Below are 23,499 nucleotides of genomic sequence, written 5' to 3'. Positions count from 1 at the left end.
TTGTAAAATTGTTTTTGTGTTTTAAAGAAATTCCCACCAAATAGTGCTATGTATACAACATAATGCTATGTGTTTTTTGTTTTGTTTTTTTCCAGCCTTTCTCTTGCAGGACACATTACAAAAACATTGTATGGGAAACGTAATGGACTAGATTACAAAACACTTTGAGATTATATTATTGAGATGAATATAGTTGTTCTGTGGATAAATTGCAAAATTGTTAAAAATTTGCAAATTTTTAACAATTGGAAAAAGCTAAATCCTGACAGAGACATATATATTTAGTTTAACTATGTGGGATCAAAAAAACAGATTTACATCAGATGACATATATGGCACAAAATTTATTTTACTTTCCCCTTCCACAGCAGAATAACCTTTTAAGGTGTTTATAAATTTCTTTCATTTTAAGTCCATATATAATTGGATTAAACAGCGGACTGCACATTATTATTTGCATTGTCATAACAAAACGTACCGTCTTTGATATATCAGCTTCCAATCTAACAATAACAGTATCATAAGTGAGCAAACAAGAATAGTTGATTAAAACCAGCAGGTGAGGTAAACATGTCTGTGTAGCTTTTTTCCTGACATCCCCACAACTTCTATAGGCCACTATTAGTATCATGCTGTAAGAGAATAGTATGAAAATCATTGGAAGAAGGCTAATATTGAATAGAACCACAAAGCCATATATCACCAGTGCTCTTGAAACAACACAAAAAAGATAAATTACAAAATTATTACAAAAAATGCCTTTCAAAGTAAAGCTACAGAGTTTTAAATTAGCAAATTTGGTGAAAGGCACAAGGACATAGCAGGCAGGTACAAACCAGGCTAAAAAAAGGAGAATAATCACTGTTGTTTTTCTCATAATGATTTGATATTTTAAGGGTTTACAGATGGACACATATCTGTCATAAGCCATGGCTGCCAACAGCAAAAATTCAGAACAACTTAAAGAATAAAATAAGAAACTCTGCAAGAGACAGACTGGAAAAGCTATCCTCTGTTTTTCAGATAAAAAGTCTATCATTAGCTTTGGGTAAATTGCAGTACTGAAAAGCATGGAGTTCATTAACAAAGCAGCAATAAAAATATACATGGGCTCGTGGAGGTTTTTATGAATTACAATCAGACAAAAAACAATAGTATTGCTGGACAGGATCAAACTATAACAAGTAAATATGAGAACAAAGTAAACATATCTGTATTTCTCAATCTCTGCATGACCATCAAGAGTGATGTATGTTGCATTCATTTCAGTAAGCCCAACCATCAAATAAATCTTATAGAACAGCCTGTCTCTTCTTAATTTACTGTAACAATATTAGAATTAGAACCTGAGCACGGCAATTTAAGTCTTTTAGTACATTCTCTTTCCAATTGGAAAGTGTTTGAGACAGACCAAGTATTTAAAAACCATTCATTAATCACAATGGATTACAGACACAATTCCTTGAAGAGATGTTGGCATGTTAACAACCACTAATGGCTTCATAGAGGAAATTTAATGGTAAGCCATACAAAAAAATCTAAACATAACAGATAAAAACAAAGCATGTTTTCAAATTTTTTGGTAAGGGTACTGCCATGTTGCAGTACTCCAAACGGAGACAGCGTTGGTCGATACTTCAGCTAGCAATTGAATACATTCAATATAGCGCCAATATATCGCAACCATAAAACACTTAAAACATTTGGTACGCTGAAGATAAAGCTAAAAGGACACTCAAGCGTGTAAATCTCATTTATTGTTTGAGTCTTTGAGTCCATTCGGAGTATAACTCAAGCCGTATTAAAGAGAGCTGAGGCAATTTTGGAGCTGGGGTTCTGGCCATCCCTTCTACCCCACAGACACCGGCTGTGGTGAAAATGTAAAGCAGAAGACTTTTGAATCTCGTGAGGTAGCGGCCTAACGGACAGCCGACTAAACAATGAAGCTGGTCCAAGTGTTTTATATTTCAGCCCCTATAAGCTGTGTCATACTGACTGTCCAAAACACTCTGACAACAATCAGCCGTAATGACAAGGTGCAAACACAAAGCAGGCAGAGCAATCACATGTACAGTAATGCTGGCAGGACAGAGAAAGTGGAACACATTTTTTTATTTTTATTTATAACTTCATTATCTGATAATGATCCACTAAAGTGAAACCTACTTTTGGGGGAGGGGGACTCTATTAACACTACAAGTCCCAGAGAATTCCAGTTTTCCTGCAAGCCCCCCGTCTTCAAGTCTGTGTATTCACTCTACCTTGCTAACTGTCCCTGTTGTAATGCAAATACCCTGTGATATGACCAACCCTTCTACAACAGACTGGATAAAGCTTGAAACAAACTGGTATCACAACAAGAACATGTTCCAAACACTTTTCATTACCTTCCCCTGCAACATCAGACCTTCTTGCAGGAATATATTGATAAGTTACCGTATATCTAAATCTTTTATTAAGGCAAACCTTTTGAACAACCAGATATCATACGGGTCCTAGTTCCTGAACTGAGAAGAGGTCACAGTCATGCTTTTCCAAAAAGTCATGGCAGAACCTATTTATATTGTCCATTCATCAACAGACTCATTTATATCGCAAAGCTCACTATGTGAAAGAAACTTAGAGAATAATTGTATTTTGTCAACTTTTCAGCTTAGAGAATGACAAATGGTATGATTTCAGTATTGGAGTAACATTTATTTCAACAAAGGAAAAGCACTACATATGAAGCTACAATTGTCCCATTTAGCAGTTTTCACAAACCCAAGGTGAGTCCTTCCTGCATTTGTGACAGGTATACTTTGTGCAGTGCACACAACGCTCAGTGCTGTGGTTCCTGTTGCAGAGACTGCATCCCTGGCCTGCTTATAATAACAATGAAAAGATCTAAAAAAAAATTTAGTTTAGCACATATTCCGAAAGCAAGAGTTGTAGTATGAACTAGATGAGGTTATCTATGTGTGCTACAAGTTTGGTGGCACTACATTGATCCATAAAAGGGAGTAACATTGTAATGAAAGTTGGTGGGGACACTATAAGGCAGAGGTCACGGATTAGCGGAGCGCGGTCCGGATCCAGATCCACCTGTTGGCTAATCCAGACCCAACGTCATTTAATGTAATTTAAAACATTTATAAATTACCGCATGTTGACTGATGACAGTGTCTGACTTCACTTGAGCCACTTCTTCTGTTACCCCGAAATCCCACATCCTCTGTCACCACTCCTCCCTGCAACACTCCAGACCTCCTGCAAAGCAAAGCCTACAGCCTCCACTGTCCCTTCCCTAGTTGCTGCGCTCCGACTTCTTCGGAGCTCGAGGAGAGCATGAGTGATATTATCATTAAATTCGTAGGAGCAAAACATGCAGAAATGAACACTTAATTTAATACGACATATTAAAAAAATCTCCATCAGTATCCAGCATATGTGTGGTTTCTGAGGGAGATGAGAAATCTGCTTCCTGGTCTGTTGAAGTACCAATAGTTTGAATCCAATCATTTTAATAAACTGTGTTAGTTTTTTTTTTTTAAATATATAAGAATTATGCTCTAATTTGCAATTACGGATCTGTTGTTACTATATTTTAAATTGACAAACCGCATCTTCTCGATGTTCTTTACCCTGTTTGGTGTGATTACAATAGCGGATCTTGACCTGGCCGGACCGGAGCGGAGCCTGAACATTTAGAGTATGTTTGACTCAACCTGCTGCTGTGAAGCAGGATTTTCCACCATGAACAGAATCAAAAATAAATATGGATCCAGACTCAAAATGAGCACCTTAATATGTGCCTTGCAGGGCAGCCTAAAGCCCACTGTTCTCATTAAGCCAGAAAAAAGAAAGAAAAAAATTAACAAACACTCAGTTCAGGTGTTTTATAAGATATGGGAATCAGGAAATTGTCGATATACCAAACTATTGTTGTTTCCTACTTCAAAAAACACTTTAGATTTTAAAATGGAAAAAATTTATTAATTCATGTATTTATTTATCAATAGTTTTATTAAAAAATTCAATGTATAGCATGGATGCATAAACAACTCATTTTATTTCAGTGTTAAATTCTGTTTAAAGTAACAGATCATTAAAAATGTCTCCAGACCTTTACTGGTTGATGATTTTCTTTATTGGGACCTCGCTAATTTTTAATTGCTTACCCCTGCTATAAGGGTTGGGGATGATGAACCTGCAGTTACAGGATTTAAAGGCTTTCGTTAGGTTTTTGTATTTAGCTAAAAATAAGCCCAAACACAAATTTGAATGCCATACATTTATCCAGTGCTTTCATATTGCTGAGAATGAAACAGTAACAAAATAAAAATATTATAATGTACAGATAGACTGGTTCCTTTAAATGCCTCTTTTGTAATGGCTCAGAAACATCAGGAACATTAATAAAAAAGAAAAACAGGAAAAAACTGTGACTGAAAAAAAACTGAGATGTTTTGCTTCTTTTAAACTAGCAAAGATCACACTATTTAAACGTCTGCTTTTGTCAAACTTATTGTATTATAATACTAATTTTCAAGGCTACTTACACTCCGTTGCTGTTTTTGTCTTTGAAAAAGCTCCGTATGTCTGATGACTTTTTCGGTGGCATTTTTTTTTTTTTAAACCCGTGTACTACTTTTTTATTCAAAATAAAACCTGAAGTAGTTGCTGGTTAATATTAATGAGTGCTACTAAGCGTCGTCTCTCCTCCAATCACATAGCTACTGATGACGCGATGAATAGTGTCCGCCAATAATGTTCTATCATAAAGTGACAGACATGGAGCCATGGACATAGGATCCAATGATAACCAGAGATGGCAAAAGTACTCAGTTTCCGTACTTGAGAAAAAGTACAGATACTTGTGTTAAAAAATACTCTGGTAAAAGTGGAAGTACTGATTAAACTTCTTTACTCAAGTAAAAGTAACAAAGTACAGGCTTGTAAATTTACTTAAAGTATAAAAGCCAAAGTAGAAACCACTTTTTTCATGCCATTGCCTACATTTTAAATGGATGTCTGCCAACAGGACTAGATCTCCGTTGTGTTCATTTTCAATCATCTCGTCGTCCATGCTACTATGCTAACGCCACCGCCACCAAGCTGCAATGATTTGCCGCCAATGAATACCGCCGAATCTGTCGATTCATCTTGTAGTGGTGCGTCAAATGCAACGTAGATTCCCATCCAATTAGATTGAATTTGGTATTGATGACGTGAAAAATAATAACGGTAACTCCATTGAAATGATTCAAAACTAAAGTAACGAGCCAATTTTTTAAAATGTAAGGAGTAGAAAGTACAGATATTTGTGTAAAAATGTAAGGAGTAGAAGTAAAAAGTCGCCATAAATTTAAGTAGTAAAGTAAAGTAAAAATATCAGAAAAATCTACTTGAGTACAGTAACGAAGTATTTGTACTTCGTTACTTCCCATCTCTGATGATAACATATCAGTAGGCGGGACTCAGGTGCAGCTGAATAGCGAGACAGAAACGCTGACTGAAAACTCTCAGAACACACACAGCCGAGCGCCTCCTTAGGTTACTGTTGTTGGCTAAAGTAAATGAGCCGAACACAAATGTACAAATTATTAGTGGGGACTGTCCCCACCCATTTCAAAGTTGGTGGGGACATGTCCACACCAGTCCTTCAGAAAGTTACGCAAGTGATTTATAGTGTAATTATTGGTTATTAAATGCTTATAATAATGAAGAAAAAATCTCCAAAAATACAGTTTGGCCTATCTTCTCAAAGTAAGAAAAAAAAGAATGTTAGAACTGTAAATATACAGTCATTTATATTACTATTTTTTTATGTATTTATTACTGTTTTCAAGGCTGCACTTTAAAATATGAAATTGTCTTGAGCTGTTCTAAACGAAATTTCATTTTTTTCTACATGTGTAAACAATAACAAAATAAATCTGTCTAAGTCATAAGTAATTATTGGCTTTTATATGCTTATAATAACAATGAAAAATCTTTAAAAAAAATATTTGAAAATATTTTTTGTTTTGTTTTTTTGGACTGATGCCTGGTCACGTCGTACTTGCTTACTGAATGCTGTGTGCGTAACTTGCGTAAAAAACGTGACATAAGTCATGCTAGGCTCTGGTGCTGCCTGGAACCGTTAAGAGAACTGTAAAGGGAGCTGCCAAACGGTGCCATGGAATTGGAACACAAGAAACCGGTTCTGAACAGGGACCGGTTTTCGATTACCATCCTAAAATCCCTGTTAAAATTCCCTACTATGATGACTTTCAGTAATTACCACTAAATCAGATAGGAACTCTGACAGTCAAATACAAATTCAGAGTAAGGACCTAGTGGATGATACAAAGTTACAAAACAAAGAGGTTTTGTTACTTAGCAATTTGAATGAGGGAAATTAAGGGTTAAACGAGTTGTTATTATTAACTGACGGAGTAATTAGTAAGTCAGACTGAAAGATTGTTGCTACTACTCCTCACCTAAGGTTTCTGGATTTATTTTTATTTTTATTTAGATAGTACATTTTAAAGACTTATAAATAAACTTTTGTTGAATACAAACTTGTAGAAGAAGTTATACAGAAGAGCCGAAACTTTACATACTTCCCTTAAAGTCATCAGAGGTTGTTAACATGCCAACACCTCTTCAAGGAAATGAGTCTGTAATCTATCATGAGTAAAGAACGGTCTTTAAATACTTGGTCTGTCTCAAACACTTTCCAATTGGAGAAAGAATGTACTACAAAGCTTTTTTTTCTCATGTGTAGCACCTAACCTTAAAATGGTCTGTCTCATGTTGCAATTCTAGTATTGTTACAGTAAATTAAGAAGAGACAGGCTGTTCTATAAGATTTGTTTGATGGTTGGGCTTACTGAAATGAATGTAACATACATCACTCTTGATGGTCATGTAGAGATTGAGAAATATAGATATGTTTACTTTGTTCTCATATTTACTTGTTATAGTTTGATCCTGTCCAGCAATACTATTGTTTTTTCTCTGATTGTGATTCATAAAAACCTCCACGAGCCCATGTATATTTTTATTGCTGCTTTGTTAATGAACTCCATGCTTTTCAGTACTGCAATTTACCCAAAGCTAATGATAGACTTTTTATCTGAAAAACAGAGGATAGCTTTTCCAGTCTGTCTCTTGCAGAGTTTCTTATTTTATTCTTTAAGTTGTTCTGAATTTTTGCTGTTGGCAGCCATGGCTTATGACAGATATGTGTCCATCTGTAAACCCTTAAAATATCAAATCATTATGAGAAAAACAACAGTGATTATTCTCCTTTTTTTAGCCTGGTTTGTACCTGCCTGCTATGTCCTTGTGCCTTTCGCCAAATTTGCTAATTTAAAACTCTGTAGCTTTACTTTGAAAGGCATTTTTTGTAATAATTTTGTAATTTATCTTTTCTGTTTTGTTTCAAGAGCACTGGTGATATATGGCTTAGCGGGTTTATTCAATATTAGCCTTCTTCCAATGATTTTCATACTATTCTCTTACAGCATGATACTAATAGTGGCCTATAGAAGTTGTGGGGATGTCAGGAAAAAAGCTACACAGACATGTTTACCTCACCTGCTGGTTTTAATCAACTATTCTTGTTTGCTCACTTATGATACTGTTATTGTTAGATTGGAAGCTGATATATCAAAGACGGTACGTTTTGTTATGACAATGCAAATAATAATGTGCAGTCCGCTGTTTAATCCAATTATATATGGACTTAAAATGAAGGAAATTTATAAACACCTTAAAAGGTTATTCTGTTGTGGAAGGGGAAAGTAAAATAAATTTTGCCATATATGTCATCTGATGTAAATCTGTTTTTTTGATCCCACATAGTTAAACTAATTACATATATCTCTGTCGGGATTTAGCTTTTTCCAATTGTTAAAAAAAAATAAAAAAAATAGCTGCAAATTTAATATTAAATATTATTTTCCATGCCTGTAAGATTCATGCAATTTATCCACAGAACAAATATATATTTATCTCCATAATATAATCTCAAAGTGTTTTGTAAGCTAGTCCATTACTTATACCATACTTTTTAATCCAATTATATATGGACTTAAAATGAAGGAAATTTATAAACACCTTAGAGGGTTATTCTGTAATTCTTTAGAAAAATAAGCATTTATACTTTTGTTTATCTATTTATCTTGTATTTTATGCAAACCACTGGTTTCCACATAGTTTAACTGGTAATTACTGTTCCATGCAGGATTTCATATGTGAATATTTTGAATAATTATATTTAACATTTCTTGTTTCAAAAAAAGAAAGACGGTTAGTGATTTATTAGTTCAGGTTTGTGCTGTTAAAATGGTCATTTCAAAAAATGAGAAATAAATAGATATATTTTTAAAAAGATCATGTGTGCTGCTGTTGTTTCAGAGATATTAAATTTATTTTTTCAGTTGACCCAGAGGTCAACTTAATGGCGTAACAACTGGTAAGCAGAGACTGCAGTTGGTTAGGGGCCCCCGACCTCTTAGGGGCCCCCGACCTCTTAGGGGCCCCATCACTGACACCTGGTTAGCCACCAACGCAATTGCGGACTAGGACATCTCTTTGCAGATGTAATGGTGCAAAAAATTCTTCTTAAACCCACCTGATACCTGTTTGACTGACCTTATTTATACCCCAACACATGCCAGATTACAACATGATGGTGAGCCATTTAAACACGACACCAATAGCAAAGCAGACAGGAGTACTTTTAATTACTATGTTAATAACTGTGTATAATTCATTAGACGGTTGATAAAAAATAAACTCATATAATATGTTTCAAACAGCAATAAAGATCTTAATAGGACAATGTATTTGAGTATTTTATTTTTTACACTACGTCTTGGAATTATGGGTAATACAGAGCATCGATTAAAACCATAACCGTTACGTACAATGTCTTAGTGACGATGGATACCAAAAAGGGGTACTTAAGCGGATTCCAGAAAAGAAAAAGCAAAGAAGAGCTGCTGGAAGAATGGAAGAAACTTCCCAAAATATGTGGTGTTGTAATTCATATGGGACCCACCCAGATAATGTTGCCTATGGGCCTATTGTTGTGTCGTTACGCCATTCCCCCATTAAACTCCGAAATTGAATTCAAACGATCTAACCTACTTTTTCAGTGCTACTTGATTTTAAACAGGTAAAACCATAGACGTAGACGCACCATTGGACGCTGCCTGCAGCTAGGCTGACATGCTTACAAAGCGGCCATCTTGGGTCAGAGGCGTAAGACAAGTCAGAGATATTATCGCAATAATCTTTTACATGTCACATCCCCTTAAGAGACCAAAACAAATTTTAAAATTACCTTTCAGTTAGCTTTCACCTATTTATTCAGATTAAAACAATTTAAACTGAAGTCAAACTTGATGAGATATATACATGCAGTTATATATTTAGCAATTAATAAAATTAAACACAAAGTTTTATATTAATATATTGTAATATATTAAATTATATAGTATATTATTATACAGTATTTTTAAGGATTGTACTGTGATAATCAGTATTATCATCTATAAAGAAAACTTTGTTGAAATCTGATTTACAAAAGAGACTACAGTCTTAACTAGTATCTATATTAAATTTAGAATTAAATATCAATATTTTGCTAATGTCAAGAATGTTTGTCAAATCCTAGGAAATGATAAATTTATGATTTGTCTACCTAAACGGTTTTTGTCCTGGGGTTCGTTTTACGAAGCAGGTTTATCTCAAATTTGTCTTAACCTGAAAACAGCGAAACTTTGAGTTTTACAGTTCAAAACAGGGTTCATTCAATTTCTGTTCAGACACCATAGTAACGTTCTCCCCAGAGCTAACCTGCTTGGTAGCAGGTTTTTTGCTCAGTAAACTCGGCATGTCCTCTGTCTCCGTTCTCCTTACAGCCAATCACGCTGTTGTATTTCTTGATTCAGTCAGATTTTTGTCGTGGTTTTGTACATAGAAAAAAAAATCCCCAATCAGAGCATGCACACTTTGAAAAGTTGACAAGGCATGAGATTACTTGTTTTTGGTCTGTTTAACATGAGTGAGATGCAGATAATTCTATTTTCATTTAGTTGTATTTACAGTACATGAAGAACTACTGAAATTATTTTCAGATTACACATAAATCACTTAATTAATTTTGTGGGGGGAAAAGGAATAACTTTAGGCTTAGGATCAGGATTCACTCGATAATAACAACCTAATGAGACTACTTGCACTATCTGAAGCCATTCTATGTGGTGGTAACCATGGCGTACTCCAAAGCAGCGGCCAAGAAAAGCTACTATTGATACAAACTAGAATTCAAACACGCATCTATGATCGCCAATGACTGCTGGAGCTATGGTCTCAAAATGTTTTAAATACTGAAATTTTTGACCATTTAAAAAGCTGTGGAGTGCTACAGACGGATGTCAACAAAACAACAACGGAATGTAACTGCCAAAGGAAGAAATGCGCAAGATGGAGAAATTGAGGATGCAGAGGGGGCTAACTGTGAAGCTAAAGAGAAATCCTCACAGATCCTCCACTTCAATCAATCCTGCTCTTCAATGCCCACAAGAAAACAAAATGGATAATCTGGAACTCAACGAAGGAGATTAGTAACTGCTGCGCCATCATTCTGACGGAGTCATGGCTGCATCCAGCAATACCGGAAAATGTTACTAACCTGGAGGGGCTAAAGCTATAACGCGCCAATAGGAACAAAGAGCTAAGCTGTAAGACTCGAGGTGGTGGGCTCTGTGTTTACATCAACAGCTGGTGCAAGACCCCTAGATCGGTTGCCAGCTTCTGCTCTCCAGACATTAAGGTTCTGACTGTTAACTGCAGACCTTTCTGTCTACCCAGAGTGTTCAGTGTGGCCCCAAGTGCTAATACTAAAGAAGCCCCTCTCTACCAGGCTATCTCTGAGCTCCAATCTGCACACACACAGGGTGTTTTCATCAATGCTAGGGATTTTAACCAGGCTAAATTGAAGACTGTTTTCCCTAATTTTTACCAACATGTGGACTTGGGGTCAAAACATTTTAGACCTGGTTTACTCTAACACCAAAGATGCATTCAGAGCAGCCCCCCACCCCCACCTCAGGTCATCAGATCACCTATCTGTCATGCTTATCCCTGCATATAAGCCCAAGCTGATTAGGGCTAAACCGACAGTTAAAGAGGTCCAAGTGTGGTCTGAGGACACCATGAAGAAATTCCAAGACTGTTTTGAATGCTCTGACTGGAACATCTTTAAGGATGCAGCAACATATAACAACTTATTAAATATTGTTGAGTATGCCATGACTGTGTTAGCCTTTATCAACAAATGCATTGAGGACGTCAGCTAGGGTGGCCAGATGTCCGGCTTTAGGGCGGACAGTCCGGATTTTCATTGCACTGTCCGGCGTCCGGCGCTGCACCCAGCCGGACGTGTATTTGTCCTCCTTTACTCCCAGATTCCACATACTCCGTCAGCGCTCCGCCCCGCTCACGTACGGAGTAGGCTACTTGTCTGTCATGTAAATCAATGAGAGCTGTTCCACATCCTCCGCTCGTCACCGCCCACGTACGTCTTCTCCGTCCTTCACCGTCAAAATACGGAGCTGAGCTATTTTTTGCTCCCCTCCGGTCCATCCAGATCAAGACCCGCTATTGCAATCTCACCAAACAGAAAAAAGAATGTAGAGAAGACCTGGTTTGTCAAATTAAATTATAGTAATAATAAATCGGTATCTAGAAATTAGAGCATAGTTTGTATATATTCCCAAAAACTAAGAGCAATTAATTAAATAATTGGATGCAGACTATTGGTGCTTCAACAGACCAGGAAGAAGTTGTGAGATTCTAGAGTGAATCTCACAACTTTAAAAGAAAATTCTTATTGCAGGAATGGATGAAGAGATGATGAGTTTGGAAGCAGAGAATAAACAGAGTTCATACAAACTATGTATGATCCTAGTTATCCCTGTTACAAAAATCCACAACAGAAAGAAAATATTTGGGCAGAAACTGAACATCTGCTGGATGATGATGGGGATTTTTTTAATATGTCAGATTAAATTAAGCGTTCACAGGTTTTATACAGGAATGAGGAACTCTAATTTAATGCTCTTTTAATGCTATTAGAAATAATTTTGATAATTTAATTCTATATATAGATATAGAAATGGATAGATAGAGAACATGGTGAAATCATCTTTACTCTCGACAGGCTGCAGCCATGTCATGAATTCCTCTTTTCCAGCCACTTTTTGCAGTTTGCATCGTCCTATTCTCTAGCTCTTTCTCGAGCTTCTTTTCCAAACAACTGCTTTATGATCAATTGCAGGAGTTCTGCGCAAATTAATCGTGTTAAAAAATGGTCACTTTTTAAACACCACAATGTATTAAATAAATACAAATGCTGGGAACCAATTATTTTTTATACATTTCTTTAATATTTTGTTCTATTCAGCTACACAAGCATCCTCTTTTAGTAATTTATTGATATGCCGCACAATGTCCTCCTTTTTGGTGCTATAGAAATGGCCACCCTAACGTCAGCATCAAAAAGAACATCACCACCCGGGCCAGCCAACCACCCTGGATAAATGGAGAGGTTCGGAAATCGCTAAAAGCACGGAACTCAGCTTTCAAGTCTGGTGATAAGGAGGCACTCAGAACAGTGCATGCCAACTTAAACCGCCATCAGATCAACGAAGCAGCACCACTGCCAGAAAATCCAGGATCTTTTCCACGACGACAGCAAAACCAGGAGGATGTGGAAAGGCATTCAGATGATCACGGACTACAACACATCCTCCCCCCGGTAGATGCAGCAAACACTCACTTTCTAAATTAACTGAACAACTTTTTTGGAAGGTTTGAGGCAATAAACAGCACCCCAGCAGTAAAAGCTGTTCCCCACCAGGGAGAAGAGACACTAAACCTGGACGTAGCTGAATTGAGGAAAACTCTGAGGAAAGTCAATCCAAGGAAGGCCCCAGGGCCTGATAACATACCTGGGTGGGTGTATAAGGAGTTTGCAGATCAGCTGGCTGGTGTCCTCACAGACATCTTTAACACCTCACTGGACCGATCCGTTGTGGCAGCATGCTTCCAGTCTGCCACCATTATTCCAGTCCCAAAGAAGCCTCAGGTCACCTCACTCAATAATTACCTGCCTGTCACACTGACTCCAATCATGATGAAGTGCTTCGAAAGGCTGGTAGAAAAAAACAAAACAGAGAGCAGGTAGAGCTGGTGTGCTGGTGCAAAGATAACAGCCTGATCCTGAACGGGGAGAAGAAGAATGAGATCATCTTGGACCTCAGGAAGAACCGGCCTAACCGCGCTCCACTGGTCATCAACAGCTCAGCTATAGAGGTGGTCAACAGCACCAAATTCCTAGGGGTGCACATCACAGACAACCTCACCTGGAATGTAAACACCACCTCACTGATCAAAAGGGCACAAAAGTGCATGTACTTCTTGTGGAGGATGAGGAGAGCCCACCTGCCCCCACCCATCCTCACCACCTTCTACAGAAGCACCATAGAGAGCTTTCTGACCAGCTGTCTCATTGTGTGGTGTGGAGGCTGCAGCACCTCAGACTAGAAGAAGGTGAGAAGAGTGGTGAGAACTGCAGAGAAGATCATCTGGGCTCCTGTTCCCTCCATTCAAGACATTTCATCCCAGTGCTGCGTGTCCTTAGCCCATAACACCATCAATGACGCCTCACACCCCCACCATGGACCGTTCTCCCTGCTGCCCTCGGGGAAGAGGCTTTGAAGTATCCAATGCAGGTCCAGCAGATTCCATAACATTTGTTCCCCACCACCATTAGACTGCTGAATGTTGTGTAAAAAGGGTTATTTTATGTATAAAAAAATTAAATGTTAGAACTGTAAATATACAGTCATATGTTTATCTTACTATTTTTTTATGTATTTATTAATGTTTTCAAGGCTGCACTTTAAAAAATAAAATTGTCTAGAGCTGTTTTAAATGAAATTTCTTGTATACAAAAGGACAAAATAAATCTGTCTATATATGTCTATGGGACTGATAACCTCTAATAACAACAATTTATTAGGATAATTATATCAGAAACACGGCTGCAAACACCTAGCCTGATGTAGTCCGACTCAATTCTAGTCAGAATATGAGTCTGATACTGCTCAATAGAGCTGTGATTATGGGGCGTGTTTTGAACGAACCAGGAAAAAAAATGCCTCTGCACTCAATTGGATAGACCTACAACCAATAAGAGCAACGGAGTGCGTAACGTATGTTAAGCGAGGCATAGTTGTTGTCCACAAAAATCAAAGCGTGCAGTTGCACGCCTATAATAAGAAGATGAGCCTTGATCGCGTTTCTTTGTTCCTCTTTTAAAATTAATTTGCTGTCGATATCTTCTAGAACAGACCTAATAGCAGAATCTACTCACCTCAACTCTCCAGCGGCAGCCATTGTTGTTGTCACCCAAGCGCGCATTGGTCACGTGGTTGATTACGTTACTGTTGGTCATCTGTCCATCATCGTATAAAGCCCGCCCTGACAATTTGATTGGATCGCCTGACAGTGGGCGATAATACTCGCGCTACTATGGAGCAGAGCCAGACCAAATTTCCCCGACCTCAAACTTTGTGGGCGGGACTAAGTTCGGAATGGCACCCAGGCTAGCAAACACCCACTTTACTGTGTAAAAGAAGACTGAGTCAAAATGAGGGTCCCATCATGATGCACAGGTTCTACAAATTAGGACGTTTTTAGACTTCATTTTCACCAGCTGCCAGAAGATTTCCCCTAAATAGATACATTGATTTTAAAATTGCATTGTATTTTATGATTGTGTACTGCACTTTGGTGCTTTTGGTGTATAAAGTGCTCATAAATAAAGTTGGTATGGTATGGTACGGTATTGATCTACTACCATTCAAGAAATAATCTTGTAAAATTGTTGCTGTCACAACAGATAATTAAAACTATGGCAAAAAGTGATTAAATAACATATTTCTCACCTTCAGTCGGGTGGGTGTTAAATATATAGTTGCTGCATAACAGTGGTTTGAGCTTGTGTTGAAAAATAGACTAAAGCATTTTTCATATTTAAAGTAGCGGGTTAAGCAGGTTTTTCAAACACGGATTGGCCCCGCAACAATTGGCATTGGGCTCCCTTCTCATAAAAAAAAAGAGCTGGGTCTGAGCCCCCACTGGCAAGCTGTGCAGCTTCTGTCTCCCCACCACTATATGTGTGGTGATGCCATTGCACTTGCTCAGTGGTGATGATGTCACCAGTTCAACAGGAATCAAGAATGTAAGAAATAGAGAGCAACAGGGAAGGAAGCTCAGGAACAGTCAATGTGCTTTATTGTTTCACTCTTTTGTCTTTGCGAGTCCCTCTTTTTTTTTTTTTTTTTTTTTATTAAATTTTCCAGATGAATATACAAAAAATGACATAAAAGAACAAATCACCACCCTACCCTTGCCCTCCCAGAACAGCACATCATAGAACACTTTCACAGTCAAAACAACATGACGAAAACACCATATATTGATCTAAAGCATTCCACAAGCGTGAAAAAAAAGAAAGTTATACAGAGTATTAAGTAGTGACGAGTCAGTCTTAATCACTTTTTCGTTGAAGGAATTTTAGTACAGGGTCCCATACTTTTTCAAACACAGCACCCTTATCTTCATTATAATGTCTCAGTCTTTCCAGGTGCAGAGTATTTGCTAGTTCTCCCAACCACAAATCAAATGAGGGCACAGAGTCATTTTTCCAAAATCTCAAAATCAATCTTTTAGCAATCACCGAACCAAACAAGACAGCCATTTTCTCATTTTTAGTGGCTGGTTGCAAAGCTCTGGAGATTCCAATGATGGCAATAAGAGGATCTGGATCCCATCTTTTTCCGAAAGCTGCTGAAAAAAAATAAAAAATTTTCTTCCAGAATGAGTGCAGCTGAACACATGACCAGAAGGAGTGCGTCAGGTTACCAATAGCAACCCGACAACGATTACAAATTGGAGACACACTAGGAAAGAACATGCTCAGTTTCTCCCTCGAATAATGGAGCCTATGTATAGTTTTGAACTGTATGAGATTGTGTCTGACGTTGATTGAACAATATTGAATACTTTTCAAACCCTCCTCCCACAGATCTTCAGATAACTGTTGCCCCAACTCATCCTCCCATGCCTTTTTAATGCTGGTCGTGTCTACGCATATATTGTTAAAGATCTTATAAAAGTGAGACACTGCCCCCCGACTGACAGGATCAATTTTATTTATTTCCTCTAGGGTTTCATGTTTTGTTAAAGTTCCAAAATCCGATAAATTTTTCCTAACATAGTCCCGTACCTGCAGATAACGGAAAAAACTCGACGGGGAAAGATTATACTCAGAACGTAACTGTGCAAAAGATGCAAAAGTTCCATTAATATATAGATCACCTATCACATTAATGCCCTTCATTCTCCACATCCGAAAGACAGCGTCACTGAGACCTGGCGCAAAGGAGTGATTTTTACAAATAGGTGTGTCAAAGTAAACCTCCGGAGCTTTTATAAATTTTTTTATCTGATTCCAGATTTTGATAGTATGGCCAATGACAAAATTATTGGTATATAAAGTTTTACTGACTTTAATGGGGCTGTTTAGGAGGGCAGGTAGAGACGTATTACAACAATGCAGACGCTCTAAAGATAACCAGGTAGGACAGGTCCCGTCAGATGAGAGTGGGCCCCTCCTCCACCACGCCAGGATGTATAAATGGCAAGCCCAGTAATATTGCTTAAAATCGGGTAAGGAGAACCCACCATCCGTCCCCGGCTTACATAAGTGTTTTTTGGAAATTCTGACTCTTTTATAGCCCCAAATAAAGGGAATAATAATAGAATCTAATTGTCTGAAGAAGGATACACCTATAAAACATGGAACAGATTGAAATAAGTGAAGGAAACGCGGTAATACCACCATTTTAATGGCGTTGATCCTACCGGCCATAGATAGTGGGAGCGTCCTCCAGAAATCAATATTCTGCTTGAGTTGAAGAATTTTACTTTGCCAATTCAGCCTTAAAAGATCTTCTGGTTTTTTTGTTACCAACACGCCCAAATATGTAAAGGATTCATAAGCTATCTTAAATGATGTGGACATCAAATATACCAAATCAGCATCTGTGGTAAGTGGCATTAGCTCACTTTTGTCCCAATTAATAGAGAAACCTGAGAAACTGCCAAAACTGTTGATCAGTGTCAAAAGAGGAGACAACGATTTACGTGGGTTAGAGACATACAAAAGTATATCATCTGCATACAGCGAAATATGATGCTTACAATTAAATATCTCAATAGGGGAAATTGAGGGGTTTTGTCTTATGCTGGCGGCCAGAGGTTCGATGATGACTGAGAAGAGAAATGGGGAAAGGGGGCAGCCTTGACGTGTACCGCGATGAATAGCAAAGGGACTGGAGATATTCTGATTAGTAATGACAGAAGCAGTTGGGTGTGAATAAATTATTTCAATCCATTCTGTAAACATGGGTCCAAAACCAAATTTTTTGAGAGCATACATCATATAAGGCCATTCTACTTGGTCAAATGCACGTTGTGCGTCTAACGAGATAACAATGGACTCATTTGAATGATTTGAATATAGGATATTGAAAAGACGCCGCAGGTTAAAAAACATATGCCTACCTGGCATAAAGCCAGTCTGATCCGGGTGGACGATTAAACCAATGTGTTCTTTGAGTCTATTGGCTAGAATTTTCCCAAGAATTTTGGTTTCTAGAGGTAACAACGAAATTGGGCGGTAGGATGAAACAACCTCTGGATCCCGGCTAGGTTTAGGAATGAGCGAAATATTGGCTCTGTATAAAGTGGGAGGCAGTCTTGACACTTGCTTAGAATGGTTTAACATACGTAAAAGTAGAGGTGATAATTTAGAACTAAATACTTTGAAGAAGTCAGCACTGAAGCCGTCGGGACCCGGTGCTTTGTTATTAGGAAGTGAAGAGATAACAGATTCAATTTCCTGTAAAGTTATGTCAGCTTCCAGAGCTTCAGCAGAATCTGATGGGAGTTTTGGCAAATTCAAATTTTCAAAAAATATTTCCAGATTTTCAATATCTAGTTTTCCCTGTGACTGATAAACACTAGCATAGAAGTCCGCAAAGCAGTTATTGATTTTATCCGGTTCTGTGAGTAAAGTTCCATCTTCAAGCTTAATACGATGTATGGCTCTAGAGGCCTGGGATTGTTTGAGCTGACGGGCTAAAAGCTTATGAGGTTTATCACCTAACTCAAAGTATTTCTGTTTGACTTGTCCCAGTAATTTAGAAACTTTTCTTGACGTAATAGAGTTATATTCATAACGTAGAGCTGTTATTTTTTTTAGTGTATCTGGACACTGCTTTAATTTGTATGAGTTTTCTAAGCTGGTCAACATGCCTTCTATTTTATCCAACCTAATCTTGGATTCCTTGTTTTTTGCTGCCTCGAACGAAATTATACATCCCCTATAACCGCCTTCATTGCTTCCCAGAGCGTTGAGTCATTTACATCCCCATTGTCATTAGCACTCAGGTATGACTTAATTTCGTTTGAAATAAAAGAGCAAAATTCCTTATCTTTCAACAAAGTGTTATTTAAACGCCAGTTCCACCCCGCCTTTTTAAAATTTAATTTGAGGTTCAGTGACACAGGAGAATGATCTGATATGTGAATATTGTGATATTTACAGCTTGATACTGCTGCTAGCAACCTAGAGTCTAACAGGAAGTAATCAATCCTAGAGTAGGACTTATGTACTGCTGAAAAGTATGAATAATCTCTCCCAGTGGGATTTAGCAGTCTCCAAATGTCAACCATATTGTGGGATTGTAATAGATTTTTAAGGGATTCACTGCTCTTGAATGATTTAGACTGAGAGCGTTGTCTATCTAAAACTGGGTCCAGGATTAGGTTTAAATCCCCACCAAGGATTATATTAGAGCCAACCCAATCCGGCACTACATTAAAAAGGTCTCGAAAAAAGATGGGATCATCAAAATTAGGCCCATATATATTTATTAGTGTCACTGGTATAGAATTCAGCAGCCCACTAACAATCACATATCTTCCCCTTTGATCTGAAATTGTCTGCTTGTGAATGAAAGGTGTATGTTTTTTAATCAGGATTGCAACCCCTCTAGTTTTTGTGCTGAAATTTGACTGGTAAACATGGGAAGCCCATGAGGGGCTAATAACTTTTGCAGCTGTTTTCTTAATATGGGTCTCCTGGAGAAAACAAATATCAGCCTTCAGTGAACGCAGATGTGCATAAACTTTACCTCTTTTTAGAGGGCTGTTTATTCCTCGAACATTCCAGCTAATTAAATTAACCCCGCCCCTACAATGCTTATGTGGATCAGTCAACATTAATTCGTGTACATTTTAGCAATCAACTGTTGCATGACTGTGAAGATAATTTTAAGGTATTCAGAACACATTGATGTGCAAGAAACAATATTCTCAAAAACATAACAAACCCTCCCCACCCCCCAACATAACTGAACAGAACCCAGAGCGGAATCTCCATACCTCCACCTTAAAGCTGGAGCTACCCTGTGGAGGACAAGTAACAAGCTTCCCCACTTTTCCAACCGGGACAGCCACTCAACTCCACACAATTAGCTTATTAAAACAAACAAAAAAAACTTTGAATTCTCACCCGATGGCAAAAATTTTCTCACTTTCAAAAAGTCTCAAATGTATCAACGAGAGGAAAGTTTGTCCACCTGCTTCATTTAGTCCCAGACTGCCAGTCCTCGATCTCCCGGCTCAGGAATTTTTCGGCTTCCACTGGAGTGTCGAACATAGCGGTGTTGTTATTCACGGTGACCATGAACTGCGCCGGGTATCGGAATCCATAACGAATCTTCTTGGATCTGCATTGCTCCTTGATAGCTTGGAACGCCTGACGTTTCTTCATTACAGCTGAGGTGAGGTCGGGAAAGATGAACACCGAGCGACCGTCGTATTGCAGCGGACTTTTCTCCCTCGCCAACCGCAGCATACGCTCTCTCTCTTGAAAATAATGCATCCTGACAATGATGGCTCTCGCCTTCCCGTCTTTGGCATGCGTTAGGCTCCGGTGTGCCCGATCCACTTCAATTGGACGATCAAAATTGTCCTCTCCCAGCAATTTGGGCAGCAGTTTACAGACAAACTCCGTGGGTCTACCATTCTCGGCTCTCTCCGGTATGCCTACAATGCGTATATTCTGCCGGCGTGAGCGCGCCTCCAGGTCCTCCAGCTTTGCTTGCTGTAGTGAGCATTGAGCTGCCAGACTGTCGTGCCTTTTCTCTAGCTCCGAAATCCGTCTATCCTGTGACCCCACTGCGGCCTCGGTTGATGTCACACGGTCACAAATATCCGAAAGCGCCGCTTTGAGACTGGAAATTGATCCGTTGAGCTCAGTAAACCTCGTGTCGACCGTGCTGCTAAGCTTACTTATAGCTGACAGGACGTCCTCATTGGTGGCCGATGGACCTGGAGAGCACATGGGGCTTGTGTTAGCCTTAGCCACTTCCAGGCTTGCTAGTTTGGTCCGGTCGTCCAAAGTTTCCTCCCCCGAGCCTTTGTCTTTCTTATTAAGTTTGGGCTTGGTCGTTCTGTTCATAGTGTGATGGCGCACTATGAATATGCTAGGCAGAAGTTTAAATATTAATATTTAGGGTGAGAAAGTAGTGGAGTTAAGTCGGAGCTCCCTCAAAACACGTCTACTCCATGTTGAGACCTAGGCCACGCCCCCAAAGCGAGTCCCTCTTACAAGTGATTCACCATGGTAATGAAAATAAGCAGAGTTCCACTGCCACTTAAACCCAATTATTTGCTAATTTAAACAGTTATTTAGTCCAGTGAGACTGGGATATAATATTTAATCTGCTAACAAAGCCTAATGCTGGTACTGCGGCCTGCTGTTCATCTCAGCTGTAGGAGGTACTCCCATGTGTTGACCCATACGATTGCAGCTTTGATTTAAGAAAATTTGTTTTCCTTCTGATTTTGTATTGTAATAACTTTATTAAATTTAATCACTCATTTATTTATTCATGTATTAATTTAATCTTTGATTCATAGACTTTAAACACCGCTTTGAAGACAAACCTCCGACATTTCAGGACCTGAAAAAAAGCATTGAGACATTGAATCTCCAGAAAAAAACTTAACAAAACCAAAAACTACAAGGCAGTGCTACATTTTCTTCATACATTTTTTTTTATAAATAATGGTTTACAACAAAATTTTAATGGGTTGCACTAATTTCTGATTAAAGTTATGTATTAACTCAGATCTCATAGTAGATTCTAATGAAGATGTTAATGAGTGATGTAATAGCCTCTAGAGACAAGCTTCCTAGAGGTTTGTAAACTCATTACACTTAAGCATGAACTTGCAGTGTTACACGTAAAGCAACAGACACATCTGGATGTCAGGTTTAGGTAAACTAGTACAAAAAGACAGTGTGGAAACTGACAGAGTGGAAGCTGGATGTCAAACTTTAACATTTTTGATACCTGTGTTCTGTTGGTACATAATGAATAATGACATGAATGTTACCTATATTTTATTGGATGGGTATGTAGAAATGAGCAAATACAAATATGTTTATTTTTTAATCATGTTTTCTGCTTATATACTAATTATATGCAGTAATTTGACTATAGTGTACCTCATATGGGTTAACAAAAACCTCCATGAACCAATGTATGTTTTTATTGCTGCGTTGCTTGTGAATTGTGTTTTTTACAGCACGGCCACTTACCCAAAGCTTTTGATCGACTTTTTGTCTGAAAAACAGAAGATAACTTATCAAGCCTGTCTCCTTCAGTTTTATTTCTTCTACTTTGTAGGGCCAGCCGAGTTCTTTCTATTAGCAGCCATGTCCTATGATAGATATGTGTCAATATGCAGGCCTCTGCTATACCCGACTATTATGACAAACACCACAGTTACTGTTTTCCTGGTTTTCTCTTGGTTCATACCAGCTTGTCATGCATCAATTCCACTAATAATGCTTAGCAGCACTAAAGTTAAACTCTGTAACTTTAATATTAAAGGAGTATTTTGTAATAATGCCATTTACACACTTCAGTGTGCGATGCCAAGATCTCTTGCTATTTTTGGTGTATTTGCAATACTGGATGTAGTAATACTTCCTATACTTTTCATTTTGTTCTCATATACAAAGATAATGATTATTTCTTACAGAAGCTGTAAAGAGGTGAGGAAAAAAGCTGCTGAGACATGTCTACCCCATTTGTTGGTTTTATTTAGCCTGACTTTGTTGAGTGTGTATGACATATGCATCGTTCGAGTGGAATCAGGCATCTCCAAACCTGCACGTTTAATTATGACATTACAAATTGTTTTGTATCATCCTTTATTTAATCCATTTATTTATGGGTTTAAAATGAAGGAAATTTACAAACATCTTAAGCAATTTTTCTGGAGAGTAAAAATGGTCTTAACTAAAAATCCACAGCAGTTTTGAATATACCTTAAATTATGAAATTATAATTGATTTTTTTTTTTTTACATTAGTATTAATTGTGTAGTTATTTATGAAATAAATCTGAAACTCCGGCTGCAATGTTTTTTTTAATTTATAAGAGTATATTAGATCACCAAACCCTGTGTATTTTGCAATTAGTTTTTAGAAAAGGTTGTTAAAGTCTTATTTTATAGAATGTAATCTTCTGCTATTTTAGTTTTTCTTTTTTGCTTCTGTGTTTTTAGCATTTAAATTATGTGCACATCTCAAATTAATAATTATATAAATTGATATGGGATTATAAGATAGAGTTGCTCATTAATTGTATTAAAATTAAAATGGAAAATTTCTAATCCCAACCTGTTAGTGATTCTGCTTGTTTGCACGTACACAGTGTGCAAGGTTCTGGTAAATTGGCTGGTAGACCCTCATAGCTATGTTTCCACAGCAGGATTTGCCCATGAACACCTCACGAGGGCAGACTGCATTTCAAACATATTTCATTTTCTCCCAACCTTGATTCCTGCTCGGGAGGTGGTTGTAAGTGTCTAATCACCCCTCGTTAGCCCCTGTACACCTTAGGAAGCAGGGCGCACGGTGAGGCGTAAACTGGGCCCAATGCAAAATATTTCCGCACCACTGGAGAATTGGCCTGAAAAGGACAAAAACTTGAACAGTGTAAGCCCACCTATAGAATGCCTCAGACTGCTTCTGAAAGTTGAGGGAAACAGGCAGACAATACAGTCTCCCTTGGGAATCCATTGATAAATAATAACTTGAATTTAAACTCTTGTTTAATCATTCACCATTCTAACTTCTATCAATCAAATGAATCTTGGGGAGGTGGTGTAGGAACAAAATATCCTGTTGTTTAACATTAACATTTGAATAAAATTATTTAGAGTTCTCAACAAAGATTAAAAATGTTTGATGTCAAGCAATGCAGCCCATTTTATAAGCGCTGACTACAGTAGTTGTTTTGC

The 23,499-nt window shown here is 37.9% G+C and overlaps 3 protein-coding genes across 3 annotated transcripts; 2 read left to right on the top strand and 1 right to left on the bottom strand.

The window, feature by feature from the left end:
- Nucleotides 1–324: 324 nt before the first annotated feature.
- LOC119774536 (olfactory receptor 6N2-like) lies at nt 325–1,282 on the bottom strand. Its single transcript, XM_038272065.1, has one exon. The coding sequence runs from the start codon at nt 1,280–1,282 to the stop codon at nt 350–352; it is 933 nt and encodes a 310-aa protein (XP_038127993.1). The 3' UTR covers nt 325–349.
- Nucleotides 1,283–6,821: 5,539 nt separating this feature from the next.
- On the top strand, nt 6,822–7,847 carry LOC119774533 (olfactory receptor 6N2-like). Its single transcript, XM_038272063.1, has one exon. It carries the CDS (start codon nt 6,844–6,846, stop codon nt 7,774–7,776), a length of 933 nt encoding a protein of 310 aa, XP_038127991.1. The 5' UTR covers nt 6,822–6,843; the 3' UTR covers nt 7,777–7,847.
- Nucleotides 7,848–21,451: 13,604 nt separating this feature from the next.
- On the top strand, nt 21,452–22,516 carry LOC119774513 (olfactory receptor 5AC1-like). Its single transcript, XM_038272040.1, has one exon. It carries the CDS (start codon nt 21,452–21,454, stop codon nt 22,514–22,516), a length of 1,065 nt encoding a protein of 354 aa, XP_038127968.1.
- The last annotated feature ends 983 nt before the right edge of the window (nt 22,517–23,499 follow it).

The sequence above is a fragment of the Cyprinodon tularosa genome, unplaced genomic scaffold (genome assembly GCF_016077235.1).
Source record: "Cyprinodon tularosa strain WSP-4 unplaced genomic scaffold, ASM1607723v1 ctg815, whole genome shotgun sequence".
In the NCBI taxonomy this organism is placed as follows: domain Eukaryota; kingdom Metazoa; phylum Chordata; class Actinopteri; order Cyprinodontiformes; family Cyprinodontidae; genus Cyprinodon; species Cyprinodon tularosa.
This window is presented reverse-complemented; position numbering and strand designations above follow the sequence as displayed.